The 19102-nt window shown below is 42.1% G+C and overlaps 1 protein-coding gene across 2 annotated transcripts in view; it reads left to right on the forward strand.

Annotated features, from left to right (window-relative positions):
• Positions 1-19102, forward strand: part of ENTPD6 (ectonucleoside triphosphate diphosphohydrolase 6) — a 51202-nt gene that overhangs the window by 8774 nt on the left and 23326 nt on the right. For both annotated transcript variants that reach the window (XM_025876988.2, XM_073889636.1), the window contains exons 2-4: positions 13226-13309; positions 14305-14628; positions 18389-18465. In XM_025876988.2, coding sequence (XP_025732773.1) covers positions 14337-14628; positions 18389-18465 — 369 coding nt within the window. In that variant the 5' untranslated portion in view covers positions 13226-13309; positions 14305-14336. The remainder of the gene's footprint in view (positions 1-13225; positions 13310-14304; positions 14629-18388; positions 18466-19102) is intronic.

Here is a 19102-nt window from a genome sequence, read left to right on the forward strand (position 1 = left end):
CCCAGCAAATATACTGTATACAAATCAGAAAAGACCTGAAACCAGGGAAAAAGAAAGGGAAAGAACTAAAAAAGAAAGAGAAAAAAAAAAAAGAAAAAGAAAGATAAAAACAAAAACAAAACAATACAAAAAAAGCAGAATATGATCAAATATGATCAGGCTAGTGCATAGATCAGTGCCACACATTAGATTTTGGGCGTATTTTGGTCTGTTACAAAAAAGTGCCTCCTAAAATTTTAAAGGAAGAAAGACATATATGTACAAAATAAGGGTTGATACAATGAAGGGATGGAAGATGACTGTAAAGATGAAAATTATAAAAGATTTTATAAAAGGACTTGGTAAGATAAGTTGTTTGAAAAAAGAAAGAAGATTTAAGAAAAAAAAAGGAAAAAGGGAGAGAATGAGATCAGGCAGGAGACTAGAACAAAGCCATACACTAGTGATTTAGGGTATATTTTGATCTGTTAGAAGAAACTGTACCCCAAAATTTTAAGGAGAGAACAACTTATATATATATGCCAAAAATAAGGGTAACTACTATGAAGGGATAAAATATGACTCTAAAAATGAAAAATAAAAAGTTTTTTTTTTTTTTAAAAGGGATTGATAAGATGTTGGTTGAAAAAGGGAAAAATAAAAATAAAAAAAACAGTCAACAAAAATTAACTTTGATGAAATAATGGATCATGGTAAAAAAAAAAAAAAAGCCATGAATCTATGTGCAGTATTCCCCTAGCGCTGGAGTTCTCCCATTCTCCTTGATCGATCAACTTGGTCTTGGCTTGCTGGCTGTTTGTGCTGATCTTCTGGGGGAGGGGCCTGTTGCTGTGGTTTCCAAATGTCTTTGCCGGAGGCGGAATTGCCCCGCTCTTGTCGGTCTGGGCTAAGGAAGCTGCTCCGGTTTGCTCTCAGGAGCTTTTGTTCCCTGCAAGCTCTCGGCACAGCTTTGGAGGACCAGGGCAGAAATGGTGGCCTCCCAATCTCCACCCGGAGGAGCTGAGAACTCGGGGCCCCGCTCCTCAGTGTGTCCCCAGAGAAAAGCAGTCACTTCCATGTCTCCCGGTCTCCGGCCGCACTCCGTGCTCACCCGGTCTGTGATTGAGCGTTGCTATCTCTGGCACCCGACCCCGCACGGAGTCTCCAAACCCAGCAGATCCCTGCAGTGCGTTCCCGCACTGCTCCTCCCCGGGAAGGAAGGGGAGTCTCCCCAGATCTGCTGCTTGTTGGGTCCCTGCTGGGGGAGCCGTGCCCCGACTGGGCCGCAGATCACAGTTTATGGCAACCCCGAGCTGAGAGCCCGCGACTCTGCTCCGTCTCTGCAGCCGGCTTCCCCGCTTCGATACCTGGGAGCTCTGCCGCACTCAGGCACCCCCAGTCTCTCTGTGACCCCAAGGGTCCTGAGACCACACTGTCCCGGGAGGATTCCACCCCCCTGCTTAGCCACTGCAGCGACGTCCCTCCGCCGAGCCAACTTCTAAAAGGTCCGATTTTGTGCTCCGCGGCTCTAGCACTTGCCAGAAGCAGCCGGCGGAGGCCCCTCCCCCACTGTCTATCCTCCCGAATATCGCCTTGGATTCACTTCTCCGCACGTCCTACCTTCCAGTAAGTGGTCGCTTCTCTGTTCAGAGAGTTGTTGCTACTCTCCTGTTCGATCTCCTGTTGAGTTCGTAGGTGTTCTGAATGTTTTGATCCCTTTTCAGCTGAATTCCTGAGACCAGAGGAAATCTAGGTCTCCTACTCCTCCGCCATCTTGCTCCGCCCCCCTCGAAAGTTTAAAACATTTGATGCAATGAGCAGGCCCAGCCCTCTTCCTTCTCCCACCACCACTGCCTTTAGTCCTGTGCCCACAGAATCATTTATTTTACCTGCCTGGCCTCAGAGCCATTAAAGGATTTTTTTTTTCTTGCGATAAAATACATATAAAATTTACCATTTCATCGATTTTAAGTATACAGTTAGTGGCATTCATTACATTCACATTGTTGTGCCCCTCACAGCCATCCACCTCCAGAACTTTTTCATCTTTCCAAACTGAATCTCTGCACTCATTAAACAATAGCTCCTCATTTCCTGCCTTAGCCCAACCCCTGGAACCACTGTTCTACTCTCTGTCTCTGAATTTGACTACTCTAGGTAATTCATAATAAGTGGAATATTAGTTCAGTTGTGACTGACTTATTTCATTTAGCATAGTGTCTTCAAGGTTCATCCATGTTGTAGCATGTGTCAGAGTTTCCTTCCTTTCTAAGGCTGAATAATATTCTATTGTGTATGTACACCACATTTTCTTTATCCATTTATCTATCAATGGATTTTTGGGCTGCTTCCATGTCTTGGCTGTTGTGAATAATGTGGCAGTGAGCTTTCAATTCTTTTTCTAATATAATGCATTTCTGCATTTCTGATGCAGAAATAAGATTGTTGGATCAATACGGTGATTCTGTTTTTAGTTTTTGAGGAACCTCCATACTACTATCAGTAGTGGCTCAACCATTTTATAATCCCACAGAGGGGGACGTCTAGGTGGCTTAGTCAGTTAAGCGTCTGCCTTCGGCTCAGGTCATGATCTCAGGGTCCTAGGATCGAGCCCCGCATTGGGCTCCCTGCTCAGCAGGAAGCCTACTTCTCCCTCTCCCTCTGCCTGCGGCTCCCCCTCTCTCCCTGCTTGTGCACACGCACGCTCTCTCTTTCTTTCTGTCAAATACATAAAATCTTTAAAATATATCCCACAGAGGTTCTAATTTCTCCACATCCTTTCCAACACTTGTTATTTTTTGTTTTCTGTGGCTATCCTAATGGTTGTGAGATGATGTCATTGTGGTTTTGCACATCTTATGCTTAGTGCTGTTGAGCATCTTTTCATATGCTTGTTGATCGTTTATATATCTTTAAAGAGGTGTGTATCCAGATGCTCAGCATGCATTCATACTATGAATTAAGTTGCTTGGTTTTTTTTCATTGTCAAGTTTATTTCTCTATATTTCAGTTATTAATCCCTGATCAGATATGATTTGCGAATATGTCCTCGCATCCTGTGGGTTGCCTTTGTTCTCTGTGGTTAGTGTCCGTTGATGCATAAAGTTTTTTTAATTTGTCACATTTGTCTTTTTGCTTTTGCTGTCCTGTTTTTGCTTCTGGGACTTATCCAAGAAATCATTGCCAAATTCAATGCTACAGAGCTTTTCTACTATATTTTCTTCTAGGAGTTTGTTTTATAGTTAGGTCTTTAATCCATTTTGGGTTAATTTCTGCATATGGTGTAAGGTAAGGATTCAACTTCAGTCTTTTTTAGGTGGATATCCAGTTTTCCCAGTACCATTTGTTAAAGAGACCGTCCTTTCCCCATGAATGGTCTTGGTACCCTTATCAAAGATCATTTTACCATGTACGTGAGGATTTATTTCTGGGCTTTCTATTCTGTTCCATTGGTCTTTGTGTCTGTCTTGATACCACTACCACAAATTGTTTATTACTGTGACTTTATAGTATATTTTGAAATCAGGAAGTATGAGGCTTCCACCTTTGTTCTTTTTCAGGATTGTTTTGTGATTTTGGGTCCCTTGAGATTCCTTATGAATTTTAGGATTTTTTTTTTCTGTCTCTGCAAAAAAAAAAAAAAAAGTCATTTGGATTTTTTATAGGGATTGCATTGAATCTGTGGACCACTGTAGCTAGTATTGATACCTTTATCAATATTAAGTCTCCTCATCCATGAACACAGGATATCTTTCTATTTATTTGACTCTTAATTTTCTTTCAGCTATGTTTTGTAGTGTTCAGGGTACAAGTCTTTCACCTCCTTGGTTAATTTTATTCTTAAGTATTTTATTCTTTTTGATGCTATTGTAAATAGAATTGTTTTCTTAAATTCTTTTTCAAATTGTTCGTTATAATGGATAGAAACAACTGATTTTTGTGTGTTAATATTGTGTCCTGTAACCTTGTTGAATTTATTAGTTCTAACAGTTATTTTCCTTTCCTGTGGAATCTTTAGGGCTTTCTACATGTAAGATCATGTAGTTTATGAACAAGTAATTTTACTTCTTCTTTCCTAATTTGGATGTCTTTTATTTCTTTTTCTTTCCTAATTGGTCTGGCTAGAACTTCTATGTTCTAGTAGTCAACCACTACTATGTTGAATGGAAGTGTTGAAAACAGACCTCCTTTCTTGTTCCTGATTTTAAAGTAAAAGTTTTCAGTTTTTCACCACTGAGTATGATGTTAGTTGTTGGGTTTGCATATATAGCCTTAATTATGTTGAGGTGGTTTCCTTCTATTTCTGTTTGTTGGTTGTTTTCATTATGAAAAGATATCAGATTTGATTAAATGTTTTTTCTGCATTGATTGAGATGATCATATCAATTTTTCCCTTTGTTCTGTTTTTTTTTTTTTAAGATTTTATTTTTACTTATTTATTTCAGAGAGGGAGTGTGTGGGAGCAGGGGGAGGAGCAGAGGGAGAGGGACAGGCAGACTCTGTGCTGAGCAGAGTCCAGTGTGGGGGCCAGATCTCACGACCCCAAGATCATGACCTGAGCCAAAATCAAGAGTCAGATGCTTAATTGACTGAGCCACCCAGGCACCCCCCCCTTTATTCTGTTATTGTGATATATTTGCCTTGATGAATTTTCAAATCTTGAACCATCCTTGTATTCCAGGAATAAATCCCACTTGGTCCCTTTGCTATGTGGTTGAATTCAGTTTGCTGTTATTTGTCAAGGATTTTTGCATCACTATTCATAAGGAATGATGGTATTTTTTTGCAGTGTCTTTGTCTGGTTTTGGTGTTAGGGTAATGCTGGCCTCATAGAATGAGTTGAAAAGTGGTCCCTTCTCTTCATTTTTTGGGAAGATTTTGGAATTCTTCTTGAAATGTTTGGTAAAATCAGAGGTGACTAACAAATCAGTATTCATTTGGTCCAGGGCTTTTCTTTGTTGGGAGATTTTTGATTACTGATTTGATCTCCTTACTAGTTATAGGTCTTTAGATTATTTCTTCATAATTCATCTTTGTAGGTTCTGTGTTTCTAGGAATTTGTTGATTTCATCTAGGTCATCCAATTTATTAGTGTACAACTGTTCATAATACTCTCATAAGCATTTTCATTCTATAAAATCAGTAGTAATGTTCCCTCTTTCATTTCTGATTTTAGTTATAATTTGAGTCTTCTCTCTTTATTCCTTATTCAAGATAGCTAAAGGTTTCAGTTATGGTGATCTTTTCAAAGAACCAACTCTTGGTTTCATGGACTTTTCTCTCTTGTTTTTCTATCCTCTATTTATCCTGCTTTAATTTTTACTGTTTCTTTTCTTCTAACTTTGTGTTTAATTCTTTTTGGGGGAACGTGGGTGGCTGTCAGTTAAGTGTCCGACTCTTGATCTCTACTCAGGTCTTCATCTCAGGGTCATGAGTTCAAGCCCCATATTGGGCTGCATGCTGGGTGTGGAGGCTACTTAAAAATAAATAAATAAAAATTAAAAATGTTTAAAAATAGGGAGGGAGGTGGAAGGGAGGATGGGGTAACTTAGTCATGGGCGTTAAGGAGAGCACCTGATGTGATGAGCATGGGGTGTTATATGCAGCTGATGAATTACTGAACACTACATTTGAAACTAATGACATGTTGGCTAATTGAATTTAAATTAAAAAAAAGAAAATGTTTAAAAATAAATAAATAAATAATTTGTTCTTTTTCTGGTTCCTTAAGATGTACGGTTAGGTTGTTGGTTTGAAATCTCTTTTGATGTAAGCATTTACATGTATAATTTTCCCTATTGGTACTGCTTTCACTGCATTCCGTAAGTTTTGATATGTTGTATTTTCATTTTCATTTGTCACAAGGTATTTTCTGATTTCCCTTTTGATTTCTTTTATGACCCATTGGTTGTTTAAGAGTGTGGTGTTTAGGGGCACTTGGGTGGCTCAGTTGGTTAAGCATCTGCCTTCGGCACAGGTCATGATCTCAGGGTCCTGGGATCAAGCCCTGCATCGGGCTTCCTGCTCAGTGGGGAGCCTACTTCTCCTTCTGCCCCACCCCCGCTCATGCTCTCTCTTTTGTTCTATCTCAAATAAATAAAATCTTAAAAAAAAAAAAAGTGTGGTGTTTAGTTTCCATGTGTTTTAGAATTTTCCAGCTTTCCTTCTCCTATTAACTTCTAGTTTCATTCCGTTTTGATCAGAAAATATAGTTTGTGATCTTTTAAAATATATTGACACATGTTCTGTAGCCTGTCATGTTGTCTATCCTGGAGGATGTTCCATGTGCACTTGAGAAGAACATATATGCTGCTGCTGGTGGGTGGTCTGTATGTGCCTGTTAAGTCCAGTTGGTCTTTACTGTTGTTCAAGTCCCCTATTTCCTTATTGATCTCTGTCTGATTTTTCTATCCTTTATTGAAAGCAGGATACTGAATTCTCCTCCTGTTATTGTATGACTGTCTACTTCTCCTTTCAGTTCTGTTTGCTTCATATATTTAGGAGTTCTGGTGTATATGTTCACAATTATTTTACTGGTGACTTGATCCTTTTATTATTATACAGTGATACATGTTTTTATTTCTTGTGACAGTTTTTGACTTAAAGTCTGTTTTGTCTGATATTAGTATAGATATTCTCCTCTCTTTTGGTTACTCTTTTCATGGAATCTTTTTTCATCCTTTTACTTTAAGTCTATATGGGCCCTTAGATTTAAAGTAAGTCTCTTGTAGAAGCATATGGTTGGATCTTGTTTTTTTATCCATTCAGCTACTTTATGCATTGTGGTTGGGGAGTTTAATCCTTTTACTGACAGGGAAGAACTACTTTTGCCATTTTATTTTGTGTATGTCTTAGCTATTTTTGTCACTCATTTCCTCCATTATTGCCTTCCTTTGTGTTTAATTAATTTTTTCCTAGGGATAGTATTGATTCCCTTCTCATTTCCTTTTGTATATATTTCTAGGTATTTTCTTTGTGGTTACCACAGAGGTTACCTATAACATCCTAAAATTATAACAGTCTATCCCAGCCTAGCTCGAATTGCATATGATACTCCTTTATATCTGTATGTCTCCCTACTTTATGTTTTTGATATCACAGCCTTTGTTTTTTAAATATTGAAGAAAATAAAAAGTGGAGTTATAAACCAAATATACAGTAATATTGGTTGTTGTATTTGTCCATGTATATAATTTTACTGGAGATCTTTATATTTTCTCATGGCTTTCAGTTACTGTCTAGTATCTTTTCATTTCAGCCTTTAGCATTTGTTATAGGGCAGGTCTGTTGGTAATGAGCTCCCTCAGCTTTTATCTGTCTTGGAATGCCTTAATATCACCTTCATTTTTGAAGGATAGTTTTACTGAATACAGAATTCTCAGTTGACAGATTTTTTTCTTTCAGCAGTTGGAATGTATCATCCCACTGCTTTCTGGCCTCCAAAGTTTCTGGTGAGAAATGAGTTGATAATCTTATTAAGGATCCTTTGTACATGATGAATTACTTTTCTCTTGCTGTTTTCAAGATTTTTTTTTCTGGCTTTCAGCAGTTTGATTATAATGTGTTATTGTACTTTTCATCTCCACAATTTGTTTAGTTCCTTTTTACAATTTCTGTCTTTTCATTGATACTCTCATTTTGTTGTCCTATATCATTTTCCTAGTTTCTTTCAGTTCTTATGTTTTCTTTAACTCTTTCAGCATATGGAAGACAGTTGTTTTAAGTCTTTATCTAGTACAATCAATGCCTGTATTTCTTCAGGGACAGTTTCTGTCACTTTTCCTTCTTTAAATGGACCATATTTTCCTTTCTTGATATGCCTTATGATCTTTGTTGTTGTTGAAAAATTGAGCATTTGAGAAAATAGCCACATCTCCCAGTCTTTGTAGACTGGCTCTGTGCCATGAAAGACCTTCACTAATTAACAGGATGTGTCTGAGCCTTGGAGTCAGCCCAAGGCAAAGGCTTAAGGTCTTCTCAGGATTTTTTCTGAACATGTGTTGCCTGGGCTTGTGTGTGTGTTAGTTTCAATTCCCCCATATATTATGGCTGCTTTTAAATGTCTTAATTTCTCAAACAGTTTCAGCCATGCTCTTTCTTAGGTCTTTGATGTTCTTTTTTTTTTTTTTTTTAAAGATTTTATTGATTTATTTGAGAGAGAGAGAATGAGAGAGAGAGAGAGCGCGCATGAGAGGGGGGAGGGTCAGAGGGAGAAGCAGACTCCCTGCTGAGCAGGGAGCCTGATGCGGGACTTGATCCCGGGACTCCAGGATCATGACCTGAGCCGAAGGCAGTCGCCCAACCAACTGAGCCACCCAGGCGCCCCTTAGGTCTTTGATGTTCTATTGTTTCTTACCCCCAAACACATACCCAGCCTGTTGCCTCAGGCATGTTTGGCTCTGTAGTCACCCTGTGACTTTCACAAGAAGTACCCACAACTGGGATGCCTGGGTGGCTCAGTCGGTTAAGCGCCTGCGTTCAGCTAAGGGTCATGATCCCCTGGGATTAAGTCCCACATTGGGCTCCCTGCTCAGCGGGGAGCCTGCTTCTTCCTTTGCCTGCCGCTCCCCCTGCTTGTGCATGTGCACTCTCTCTCTCTGACAAATAAATAAAATCTTTTAAAATAAATGAATGAATGAATAAATAAATAAAAATTTAAAAAAAAGTAGTATCCACAACGGCCTTCCACACTTTTCTCCCGTCTGAGCTCTGAGTTCTAAGTCAGGCAAAACAGAGACCAGCCCCAAGACAGGTTAGGATGTTGTTCTGCTCTCTCCAGTTTGAAGGAAGGAAATAGGCACTGGACTGCTGCTTCCTTTAGACCATGCTATGCAGGGAGGGGTGGGGCAAGGGTGAGTAAACACCACAAAACTTCCGACCATTCTGAATGTGACTTTTTTTTTTTAAGTTTATTTTTTATAAAAGATTTTACTTATTTGTCAGACAGAGAGAGAGCGTGCAAACAGGGGGAGCGGCAGGCAGAGAGAGAAGCAGGCTCCCTGCTGAGCAAGGAGCCCGATGTGGGACTCGATCCCAGGACCCTGGGATCATGACCTGAGCTGAAGGCAGACACCCGACTGAGCCACCCAGGCATCCCTGAATGTGACTTCTTGATTGGGCATTTTCTTATAGATCTATAGATCTTTGACTGTTTTTCAGGACTCTTATAAAATATTTCAACCAGTCCCAATTTTTTAAAATATTTCTATGGGGTAACAAAGGCCTAGGGCCGCCTATTCCACCATCTTGCTGACATCCTCTCCTCATTAAAGGATTTGAAACAGGAACTTTTCTGTGTGTCTGGCAACAGTATGGGAGGTAGATGGGGATAGAGGAGCATCCTCCACCCTTCTAGATAAGGACCTGTGTTCTCAACTGAGCTGCAGTGGCACAAAACAGGCTAAATCCCTGCCCTTGGAAGTTCATAGCCTAGAGGGTGACATGGACCTTTAGGAATTAATCTCACAGACCCTGATACTGTTATAAATTATGGTGGTGCTGGGTCAGTAGAGGGAGGGAGTGCAGAGAGAGCATAATGGTGGTGAGGGCTGTTCAAGTTGTGGGTGATCAGGGAAAGTGGGGACAATAACATTTCAGCTGAGGCTTGGGGATGAAGACAAGGTTGGCCAGGTTGGTGCACGAGCATTCTGGGAACACAAAACAGAAGGAGACACTAGGTTTTCAGAGCACTGTGAGCAAAGACAAGAGAGGGTGACGGAAAGCTGCAGAAGCTGGTAAGGAGCTAGGCCCACCCAGGGGTGTGACATCATCCTCAGAGCAGTAGGAAGCTCCTAAGTGCAGTGAGACCCAAGAGAGGCCCAAAGTCTGGCAGGAACAAGGGCTTGGGAAGGAGGCTTGCTCCTTGGTCTTGCCAGCAGAGCCATTCCCATAGCCCTGTGCACAGGGCTCAGGAGATGCTCAGGAGGGCGGGTGTGATTTGTCCTGCCCCCTGCCCAAGCATGGGAGGTGGGCCGCTGGAGAGGCCTATCCCTTAGGTAGGAGCACAGAGACAGCCCAAAAGTTTGGGCAGTGCTGGTCAGACCTGAGGGCATCCAGGTATGGCTGCAGGGCTAGATCCTGGAAAGGAGTAGCTGCAGAAGGCCTGGACTCTGCCCCCCCAACCCCACCCCTGTCCCAAGGGCCAGTTTCATTCCATTTCTCCTCTTCCCAGGTACCCTTGAGATTGGTGTAAAGACCACCACAGGTTTGACCCCTGCACTCCTAGCCCTGGCCCTCCACAGACAGTGCAGTCATACTATCTTCCAGCACTCCTGCCCATCACTGTCCCTGGTTCTAAGGGGATGTTACCTCCCACTGCCCTGCTGTAAAGCCAGCATTCAGTATGTGTTCTCTGTGTCCTCTTCTGAGCACATCACACATCTCATCGCATCCCCAGACAGTGTCATATGGTGGCTTTCTACCTTACAGATGAGGACACCAGCCCCCTGTGAAGTTTAATTTGCCCACGGTCACATGCTGCTGTGGATAGAACACAAACCCATATCCTGCTTTCTTTTTTTTAATTTATTTTATTTTATTTAAATTCAATTAACATATAGTGTATTATTACTTTCAGAGGTAGAGTTCAGTGATTCATCAGTTGCATATAACACCCAGTGCTCATTACATCACATGTCCTCCTTAATGCCCATCACCCAGTTATCCCATCCCCCCCACCAACCTCCCCTCCAGCAACCCTCAGTTTGTTTCTTATAGGTAAGAGTCTCTCATGGTTTCTCTCCCTATCTGATTCCGTCTTATTTTATTTTTCCCTCCCTTCCCCTGTGATCCTATTTTTTTTTCTTAAATTCTACCTCTTGAGTGAGATCATATGATAATTGTCTTTCTCTGATTGACTTATGTCACTTAGCGTAATACTCTCTAGTTCCATCCACATCATTGCAAATGGTAAGATTTCATTTTTTTTTTTGATGGCTGAATAACATTCCATTGTATGTATATACCACATCTTCTTTATTCATCTGTCGATGCACATCTCGGCTCTTTCCACAGTCTGACTACTGTGGACATTGCTGCTCTAAACATTAGGGTGCAGGTGCCCCTTCGAATCACTCCATTTGTATCTTTGGGGTAAATACCTAGTGGTGCAATTACTGACTCATAGGGTAGTTCTATTTTTAACTGTTTGAGGAACCTCCATACTGTTTTCCAAAGTGGCTGCACCAGCTTGCATTCCCACCAACAGTGTAAGAGGGTCCCCTTTCTCCGCATCCTCACCAACATCTGTCATTTCCTGACTTGTTAATTTTAGCCATTCTGACTGGTGTGAGGTGGTATCTCATTGTGGTTTTGATTTGGATTTCCGTGATGCCGAGTGATGTTGAGCATTTTTTCATTTGTCTGTTGGCCATTTGTATGTCTTTGGGGAAATGTCTGTTCATGTCTTCTGCCCATTTCTTGACTGGATTATTTGTTCTTTAGATGTTGAGTTTTTTTGTTTTTTAAAGGTTTCATTTATTTTTTTGACAGCATGAGCAGGGGGGAGAACAAGGGGAGAGGGAGAAGCCAAGCAGGGAGCCCGATGCAGGACTCGATCCCAGGACCCTGGGATCATGATCTGAGCCGAAGGCAAATGCTTAACCAACTGAGCCACCCAGGTGCCCATGGGTGTTGAGTTTGATAAGTTCCTTATAGATCTTGGACACTACCTTTATCTTATATGTCATTTGCAAGTGTCTTCTCCCATTCTATAGGTTGCCTTTTGGTTTTGTTGACTGTTTCCTTTGCTGTGCAGAAGCTTTTTTTTTTTTTTTTAAAGATTTTATTTATTCATTTGAGACACAGAGATAGAGAGAGAGCATGAGCAGGGGGAGAGGCAGAGGGAGAGGGAGAAGCAGACTCCCTGCTGAGCCAGGAGCCCGATGTGGGGCTCGACGTGGGGCTTGATCCCAAGACCCTGGGATCATGACCTGAGCCTAAGGCAGACGCTTAACCATCTGAGCCACCCAGGCGCCCCTGTGCAGAAGCTTTTATCTTGATGAAGTCCCAGTATTTCATTTTTGCCTTTGTTTTTCCTGTCTTTGGAGACATGTCTAGCAAGAAGTTGCTGCGGTCAAGATCAAAGAGGTTGCTACCTGTGTTCTCTAGGATTCTGATGGATTCCTATCTCACATTTAGGTCTTTCATCCATTTTGAGTTTATTTTTGTGTATGGTATAAGAAAATGGTCCAGTTTCATTCTTCTGCATGTGGCTGTCCAATTTTCCCAGCACCATATATCGAAGAGACTGTCTTTTTTCCATTGAATATTCTTTCCTCCTTTGTAGATTAATTGACCATAGAGTTGAGGGTCCATTTCGGGGTTCTCTATTCTGTTCCATTGATTTATGTGTCTGTTACTGTGCCAGTACCATACTGTCTTGATGATTACAGCTTTGTGATATAGCTTGAAGTCCAGAATCATGATGCTGCTGGCTTTGGTTTTCTTTTTCAACATTCCTCTGGGTATTTGGGGTCTTTTCTGGTTTCATACAAATTTTAGGATTATTTGTTTCAGCTCTGTGAAAAATGTTGATGGTATTTCGATAGGGATTGCATTGAATGTGTAGATTGCTCTGGGTAGCATAGACATTTTAACAATGTTTGTTCTTCTAATCCATGAGCATGGAATGTTTTTCCATTTCTTTGTGTCCTCCTCAATTTCTGTCATAAGTGTTCTATAGTTTTCAGAGTACAGATCCTTTACTTCTTTGGTTAGGTTTGTTTCCAGGTATCTTATGGTTTTTGGTGCGATTATAATTGGGATCAATTCCTTAATTTCTCTTTTTTCTGTCTCATTGTTAATGTATAGAAATGCAACTGATTTGCTGAATTTCTGTATGAGTTATAGCAATTTTGGGGTGGAGTCTTTTGGGTTTTCCACATAGAGTGTCATGTCATCTGCAATGCCGATTTGGATGCCTTTTATTTCTTTTTGTTTGTGATTGCTGAGGCTAGGACTTCTAGTACTCTGTTGAACAACAGTGGTGAGAGTGGGCTCCCTGTCGTGTTCCTGATCTTAGGGGAAAAGCTCTCAATTTTTCCCCATTGAGAATGATATTCGCTGTGGGCTTTTCATAGACGGCTTTTATGATATTGAGGTATGTACCCTCTGTCCCTACACTGTGAAGAGTTTTATTCAAGGATGCTGTATTTTATCAAATGCTTTTTCTTCATCAATTGAGAGGATCGTATGGGTCTTATCCTTTCTTTTATTAATGTGTTGTATCACACTGATTGATTTGCAGATGTTGAACCACCCTTGCAGCCCAGGAATAAACCCCACTTGGTCGTGGTGAACAATCCTCTTAATGTACTGTTGGATCCTATTGGTTAGTATGTTGGTGAGAATTTTGGCATCCATGTTCATCAGGGATATTGGTCTGTTACGTGTCTTGCTTTCAAAATGGCACTTTCCTGTCTCCTTACCTCTAGGAGTGTCCACTGCACTTGCCACAACTGACAAAGTCAGGGATGGACACAGGTGGACATTCCCCAAGGGTAGGGTATCCCTGAGAATCAAGCACCTCACTTCTTGTCCTTTGAAGCCTCAGGTTCCCGCATGGTGTCTTAGACCAGAAGCTGCTAAGAAAGCCTGAACAAATGCTTTCATTTGGGGGCACAGGGGCATTGAACCAAAGACAGTGGTGCTGAGTTAGTTCTTTTGCTACTCAGGTAAGATTTTCATAGGCTTGGAAAGTTTTTCCAGTCTCAGGAAAGATTTTCACAGGCATTATTTCCTCCTTGGCGGAGTGTAGTACATGAGTGAAAAGAGACGTCTCCTGTAAAACTTCCAGGGAAATGAACTGCATTTCTCAGACATGGCTGGGGCTCTCTGTAGTCCCCAAGGGATGAGACTTTAAGCCTTCTAAGAATTGAATATCTGTATAGAAGAGGAAGTGAGAATTTAAAGAATGGATTGGACATGTGTTCCTGTACCTTGGAAGGTTTGGGGACACCATTTACATGTGGCTGTTTAAAGTGGCAACAAGTCCCAAAGCCACTTGTCTGGAACAGCACTTGCTGGGGACCAGGCTCAGGCCTTAGAGCCAGCAGTTGTGCGTCTGTGCCCCAAGTCAGACCCTCCAGGACCTACCACCTCGAACAAGTTATCTAGTCTTTGTAAACCCCAGTTCCTGTTCTCTTCTGTAAAATGGGCTCACACCTTCTAGAAGCACTTTGAGGACTGAATGAAGCTTCTGATTCCAAGGGGAAAATGCAGACCAGTTTCTGCTGAATGTTTTGTCCCTGAGCACAGGGACTTCTGACTTGCCCCAGAAGCTTGTAGCCTAACATGTTTTTCCTGCTTCTCCTCCCTTTCCTCCAGCAGCTGCAGCACAATCCTCAGCAGACAGAGAAATGAGAAAAATACCAAATAATGGAAACCTGAAGATGACAAAGGTGGCATACCCCCTGGGGCTGTTCATTTGCCTGTTCATCTATGTCGCCTACATCAAGTGGCACTGGGCCTCTGCCACCCAGGCCTTCTTCAGCATCACTGAGGTGGCATCGGGGGCCCGGAGGGTCCAGCAGGCTCACAGTCCCCCAGAGACAGCTGCACGTGGTCATGAGGTTTTCTACGGCATCATGTTTGATGCAGGAAGCACTGGCACCCGCGTCCATATCTTCCAGTTTGCCCGGCAGCCTGGAGGTATGTTGGGTAGAAGGCCTTGGCCACTCACTCCTAGGCTCTCCTCACTCACAGCAGAGCTCTTGGGATCTCTTCCACTTAGAGACAGTGGATGGGCTGGATGCTCTGCCTTGGACTCACCTGGGAGCTTGTCAAAAATACAGGTTCCTGGAAAGACTGGCTCAGGCATGGGTTGGGGCCCAGGAATCTAAATTTCCCAGGAGCCCCTGACTGTCCTTACTCACAGTAGTTTCTGGTGACCATCTGAGGGCAGCTGAGATCCCTGAGGGTGTTGGGTAGCCTGTCCTTTCCCGCATTCAGCAGCAGGTCAGATGGCTGGGATTGTGACTTAGGCCAGAAGCTGCATTGGGAGAGTTTAAGGCAGGGAGTTGCCCCTGACGCAGGCGAGTATGAGGCAAAGTGGAAAAGTTATGAACTAGCAAGGACCTAGGACCTAGACTGACATGGTGCTGCCCAGTGGGTCCAGTCAGAGTGACAGATGAGAATGGCCTCAAGCAGTGAGGAGGGAGCTGGAGCCTGAGCCCCATTATAACCCCGGGGTGGGGGCCCGCAGGCTTCCGGCAACAGGGAAGAGGGAGTTTGTGTGTGTTCTCCCCGTAGCTGCTCCTGTGGGGAAACCCAGTCCCTGCCCAGCTCTGCACTCCTCCCTTCTCCCTTGGATCTCCTTCTCTGGCACCTCTTGTACCCTCCAGCTCTGAGGGTCACCCTCCAGCTTCTAGCCAGTGAGTTTTAAGACAACTTTTTTTTATGTTAATCACCATACATTACATCATTAGTTTTTGATGTAGTGTTCCATGATTCACTGTTTGTGTATAACACCCAGTGCTCCATTCAGTATGTGCCCTCTTTAATACCCATCACCAGGCTAACCCATACCCCCACCCTCCTCCCCTCTAGAACCCTCAGTTTGTTTCTCAGAGTGCATAGTCTCTCATGGTTCATCTCCCCCTCCGATTTACCCCCCTTCGTTTTTCCCTTCCTACTATCTTTTTTTTTTTTAACATATAATGTATTACTTTTTTCAGAGGTACAGGCCTGTGATTCATCAGTCTTACACAATTCACAGCACTCACCATAGCACATACCCTCCCCAATGTCTATCACCTAGCCACCCCATCCCTCCCACCCCCCTCCACTCCAGCATCCCTCCGTTTATTTCCTAAAATTAAGAATTCCTCATATCAGTGAGGTCATATGATACATGTCTTTCTCTGATTGACTTATTTCACTCAGCATAATACCCTCCAGCTCTCTCCATCTCGTTGCAAATGGCAATATTTCATTCCTTTTGATGGCTGCATAATATTCCATTGTATATATATACCACATCTTCTTTATCCATTCATCTTTCAATGGCCATCTTGGCTCTTTCCACAGTTTGGCTATTGTGGACATTGCTGCTATAAACATCGGGTCCCTACATTTGTATCTTTGGGATAAATACCCAGTAGTGCAATTGCTGGGTCGTAGGGTAGCTTTATTTTCAACTTTTTGGGGAACCTGCATACTGTTTTCCAGAGTGGTTGCACCAGCTTGCATTCCCACCAACAGTGTAGGAGGATTCCCCTTTGTCCGCATCCCTGCCAACATCTGTCCTTTCCTGACTTGTTAATTTTAACCATTCTGACTAGTGTGAGGTGGTATCTCATTGAGGTTTTAGATTTGGATTTCCCTGATGCCGAGCGATGTTGAGCACTTTCTCATGTGTCTGTTGGCCATTTGGATGTCTTCTTTGGAAAAATATGTGTTCATGTCTTCTGCCCATTCCTTGATTGGATCATTTGTTCTCTGGGTGTTGAGTTTGATAAGTTCTTCATAGATTTTGGATACTAGCCCTTTATCTGATATGTCATTTGCAAATATCTTCTCCCATTCTGTCGGTTGTCTTTTGGTTTTGTTGACTATTTCTTTTGCCGTGCCAAAGCTTTTTATCTTGATGAAGTCCCAATAGTTCATTTATGCCCTTGCTTCCCTTGCCTTTGGCGATGTTTCTAGGAAGAAGTTGCTGTGGCTGACGTCGAAGAGGTTGCTGCCTGTGTTCTCCTTTAGGATCTTGATGGACTCCCGTCTCACATTTAGGTCTTTCAACCATTTGGAGTCTATTTTTGTGTGTGGTGTAAGGAAATGGTCCAGTTTCATTCTTCTGCATGTGGCTGTCCAATTTTCCCAACACCATTTGTTGAAGAGACTGTCTTTTTTCCATCGGACATTCTTTCCTGCTTTGTCAAAGATTCGTTGACCATAGAGTTGAGGGTCCATCTCTGGGCTCTCTATTTTGTTCCATTGGTCTTTGTGTCTGTTTTTATGCCAGTACCATACTGTCTTGATGATGACAGCTTTGTAATAGAGCTGGAAGTCCAGAATTGTGATGTCGCCAGCTTTGCTTTTCTTTTTCAACATTCCCCTGGCTATTCAGGGTCTCTTCTGGTTCCATACAAATTTTAGGATTATTTGTTCCATTTCTTTGAAAAAAGTGGATGGTATTTTGATAGGGATTGCTTTGAATGTGTAGATTGCTCTAGGTAGCATTGACATCTTCACAATATTTGTTCATCCAATCCATGAGCATGGAACGTTTTTCCACATCTTTGTGTCTTCCTCAGTTTCTTTCATGAGTATTTTCTAGTTTTCTGAGTACAGATCGTTTGCCTCTTTGGTTAGATTTATTCCTAGGTATCTTATGGTTTTGGGTGCAATTGTAAATGGGATCGATTCCTTAATTTCTCTTTCTTCTGTCTTGTTGGTGTATTGAAATGCCACTGATTTCTGTGCATTGATTTTATATCCTGCCACTTGACTGAATTCCTGTATGAGTTCTCGCAGTTTTGGGGTGGAGTCTTTTGGGTTTTCCACATAAAGTGTATCATCTGCAAAGAGTGAGGGTTTGACTTCTTCTTTGCCGATTTGAATGTTAGGACAACGGTTTGTTTTAAGACAACTTGTCGGTATGTAATCTTTTAATAGCCAAATTCCAGTGTTTTATCTCCAAAGAGACATCCTTTCAAAAAGTTATATCCCTGGGGGCGCCTGGGTGGCTCAGTCGTTAAGCGTCTGCCTTCAGCTCAGGTCATGATCCCAGGGTCCTGGGATCGAGCCTTGCATTGGGCTCCCTGCTCCCAGGGAAGCCTGCGTCTCCCTCTACCACTCCCCCTGCTTTTGTTCCCTCTCTCACTGTGTCTCTGTCAAATAAATAAATAAAATCTTTAAAAAAAAAAAAAAAGCTCTGTCCCTGATTTTTCCTCTTGGGTGTTCATGTCCAAATTTGGGCCAGCATCCCTCAGCCACGATGTGCCTCTGAACACTCCCTTGCTGTATGCGCATGAATCCAGGGCCTTCATAATTTAAGACACTCTGTTTTTTTAAAAGAAGGAAGAAAAATGTTCTTTAGAACCTATACCACATCCCTCACAGGATAGAGAAATAACTTTTATATTTGCAGTTTAGAATCATCTGCCCTGCTCCTCTGTTAAATGTAACGAGAATTAACCATGTTAAAATTTAGCGGTTTAGATGTATATAGTTTTGTATGTAAATCATGCCTCAGTAAAGTTGGGTTTTTTAAAAAAGTTCTGGCCAGAGCATCAGGTAGAACACTCATCCTGTTTATCCTGGCTAAAGAAGCAGTGTTCCAGTCACTCTGAGATTGGTCTGATTTCAGACATCTGCCTTTAAAAAGGGTGGCTAGCCATAATCGTATATATTCATATATTCGTGTAAATGTTCACGGTTGTACTTTTTTTTAAACATGATTTCCCTTTAGAAACTCCCACTTTGACCCATGAGACGTTCAAAGCACTGAAGCCAGGTCTTTCTGCTTATGCTGATGATGTTGAAAAGGTAATGTTTTTCTCTCACGTCTATTTGTTCTTCAAATTTGTCTTCCAGCGTGCAGTTTGTTAAAGCCAGCTCCCTTTTTCTTGAGTGCATAGGCCTTATTCACAGAGGAAAGCATCTCTGATGGTGTTGCCCTGGGACATTTCATGCTATTTAGGGTGGCCAGATGGGGGAAACTGGTACAGCACATGGGGCCAAAGGAGGACCGCTACTCCCAGGCCCCACCTTCCCTACACCCCAGCTTCCCGGGCCCTTCCCCCAACCACCAGGCATGCCACCCAGAAGTCTTGGTGCGATTCAAAAGCACACAGGCTACAAACTGATAAAAAGCAGTATTTGAGAGTTTGTTTTTGTTTCAGTTCCTCTGAAGATGACAAAAGTTGACTAAAAACACTGAAGTTAAAAATGTATTATGCAAAATTCACAAAACCAAATAAGTGTAAAAGTGATTTACTTAAACTGTCAAATAATGATTTTTGTAAATTTGTAGCTTTTATACTTCTCAACTCCTTAAAGCTTACAGCTGCACTAATACAGGACACCTGTATTTCCGCTAAGGTGCTGATGAAATGGACGAGGTGGTAACATAGCTACAAGTTCCTTTTGATTCAAGCATGAAACAGGGGTGCCTGGGTGGCTC

This window comes from Callorhinus ursinus, unplaced genomic scaffold, assembly GCF_003265705.2.
Source record: "Callorhinus ursinus isolate GAN/ISIS: 27379988/994484 unplaced genomic scaffold, GSC_fseal_2.0 scaffold111, whole genome shotgun sequence".
In the NCBI taxonomy this organism is placed as follows: domain Eukaryota; kingdom Metazoa; phylum Chordata; class Mammalia; order Carnivora; family Otariidae; genus Callorhinus; species Callorhinus ursinus.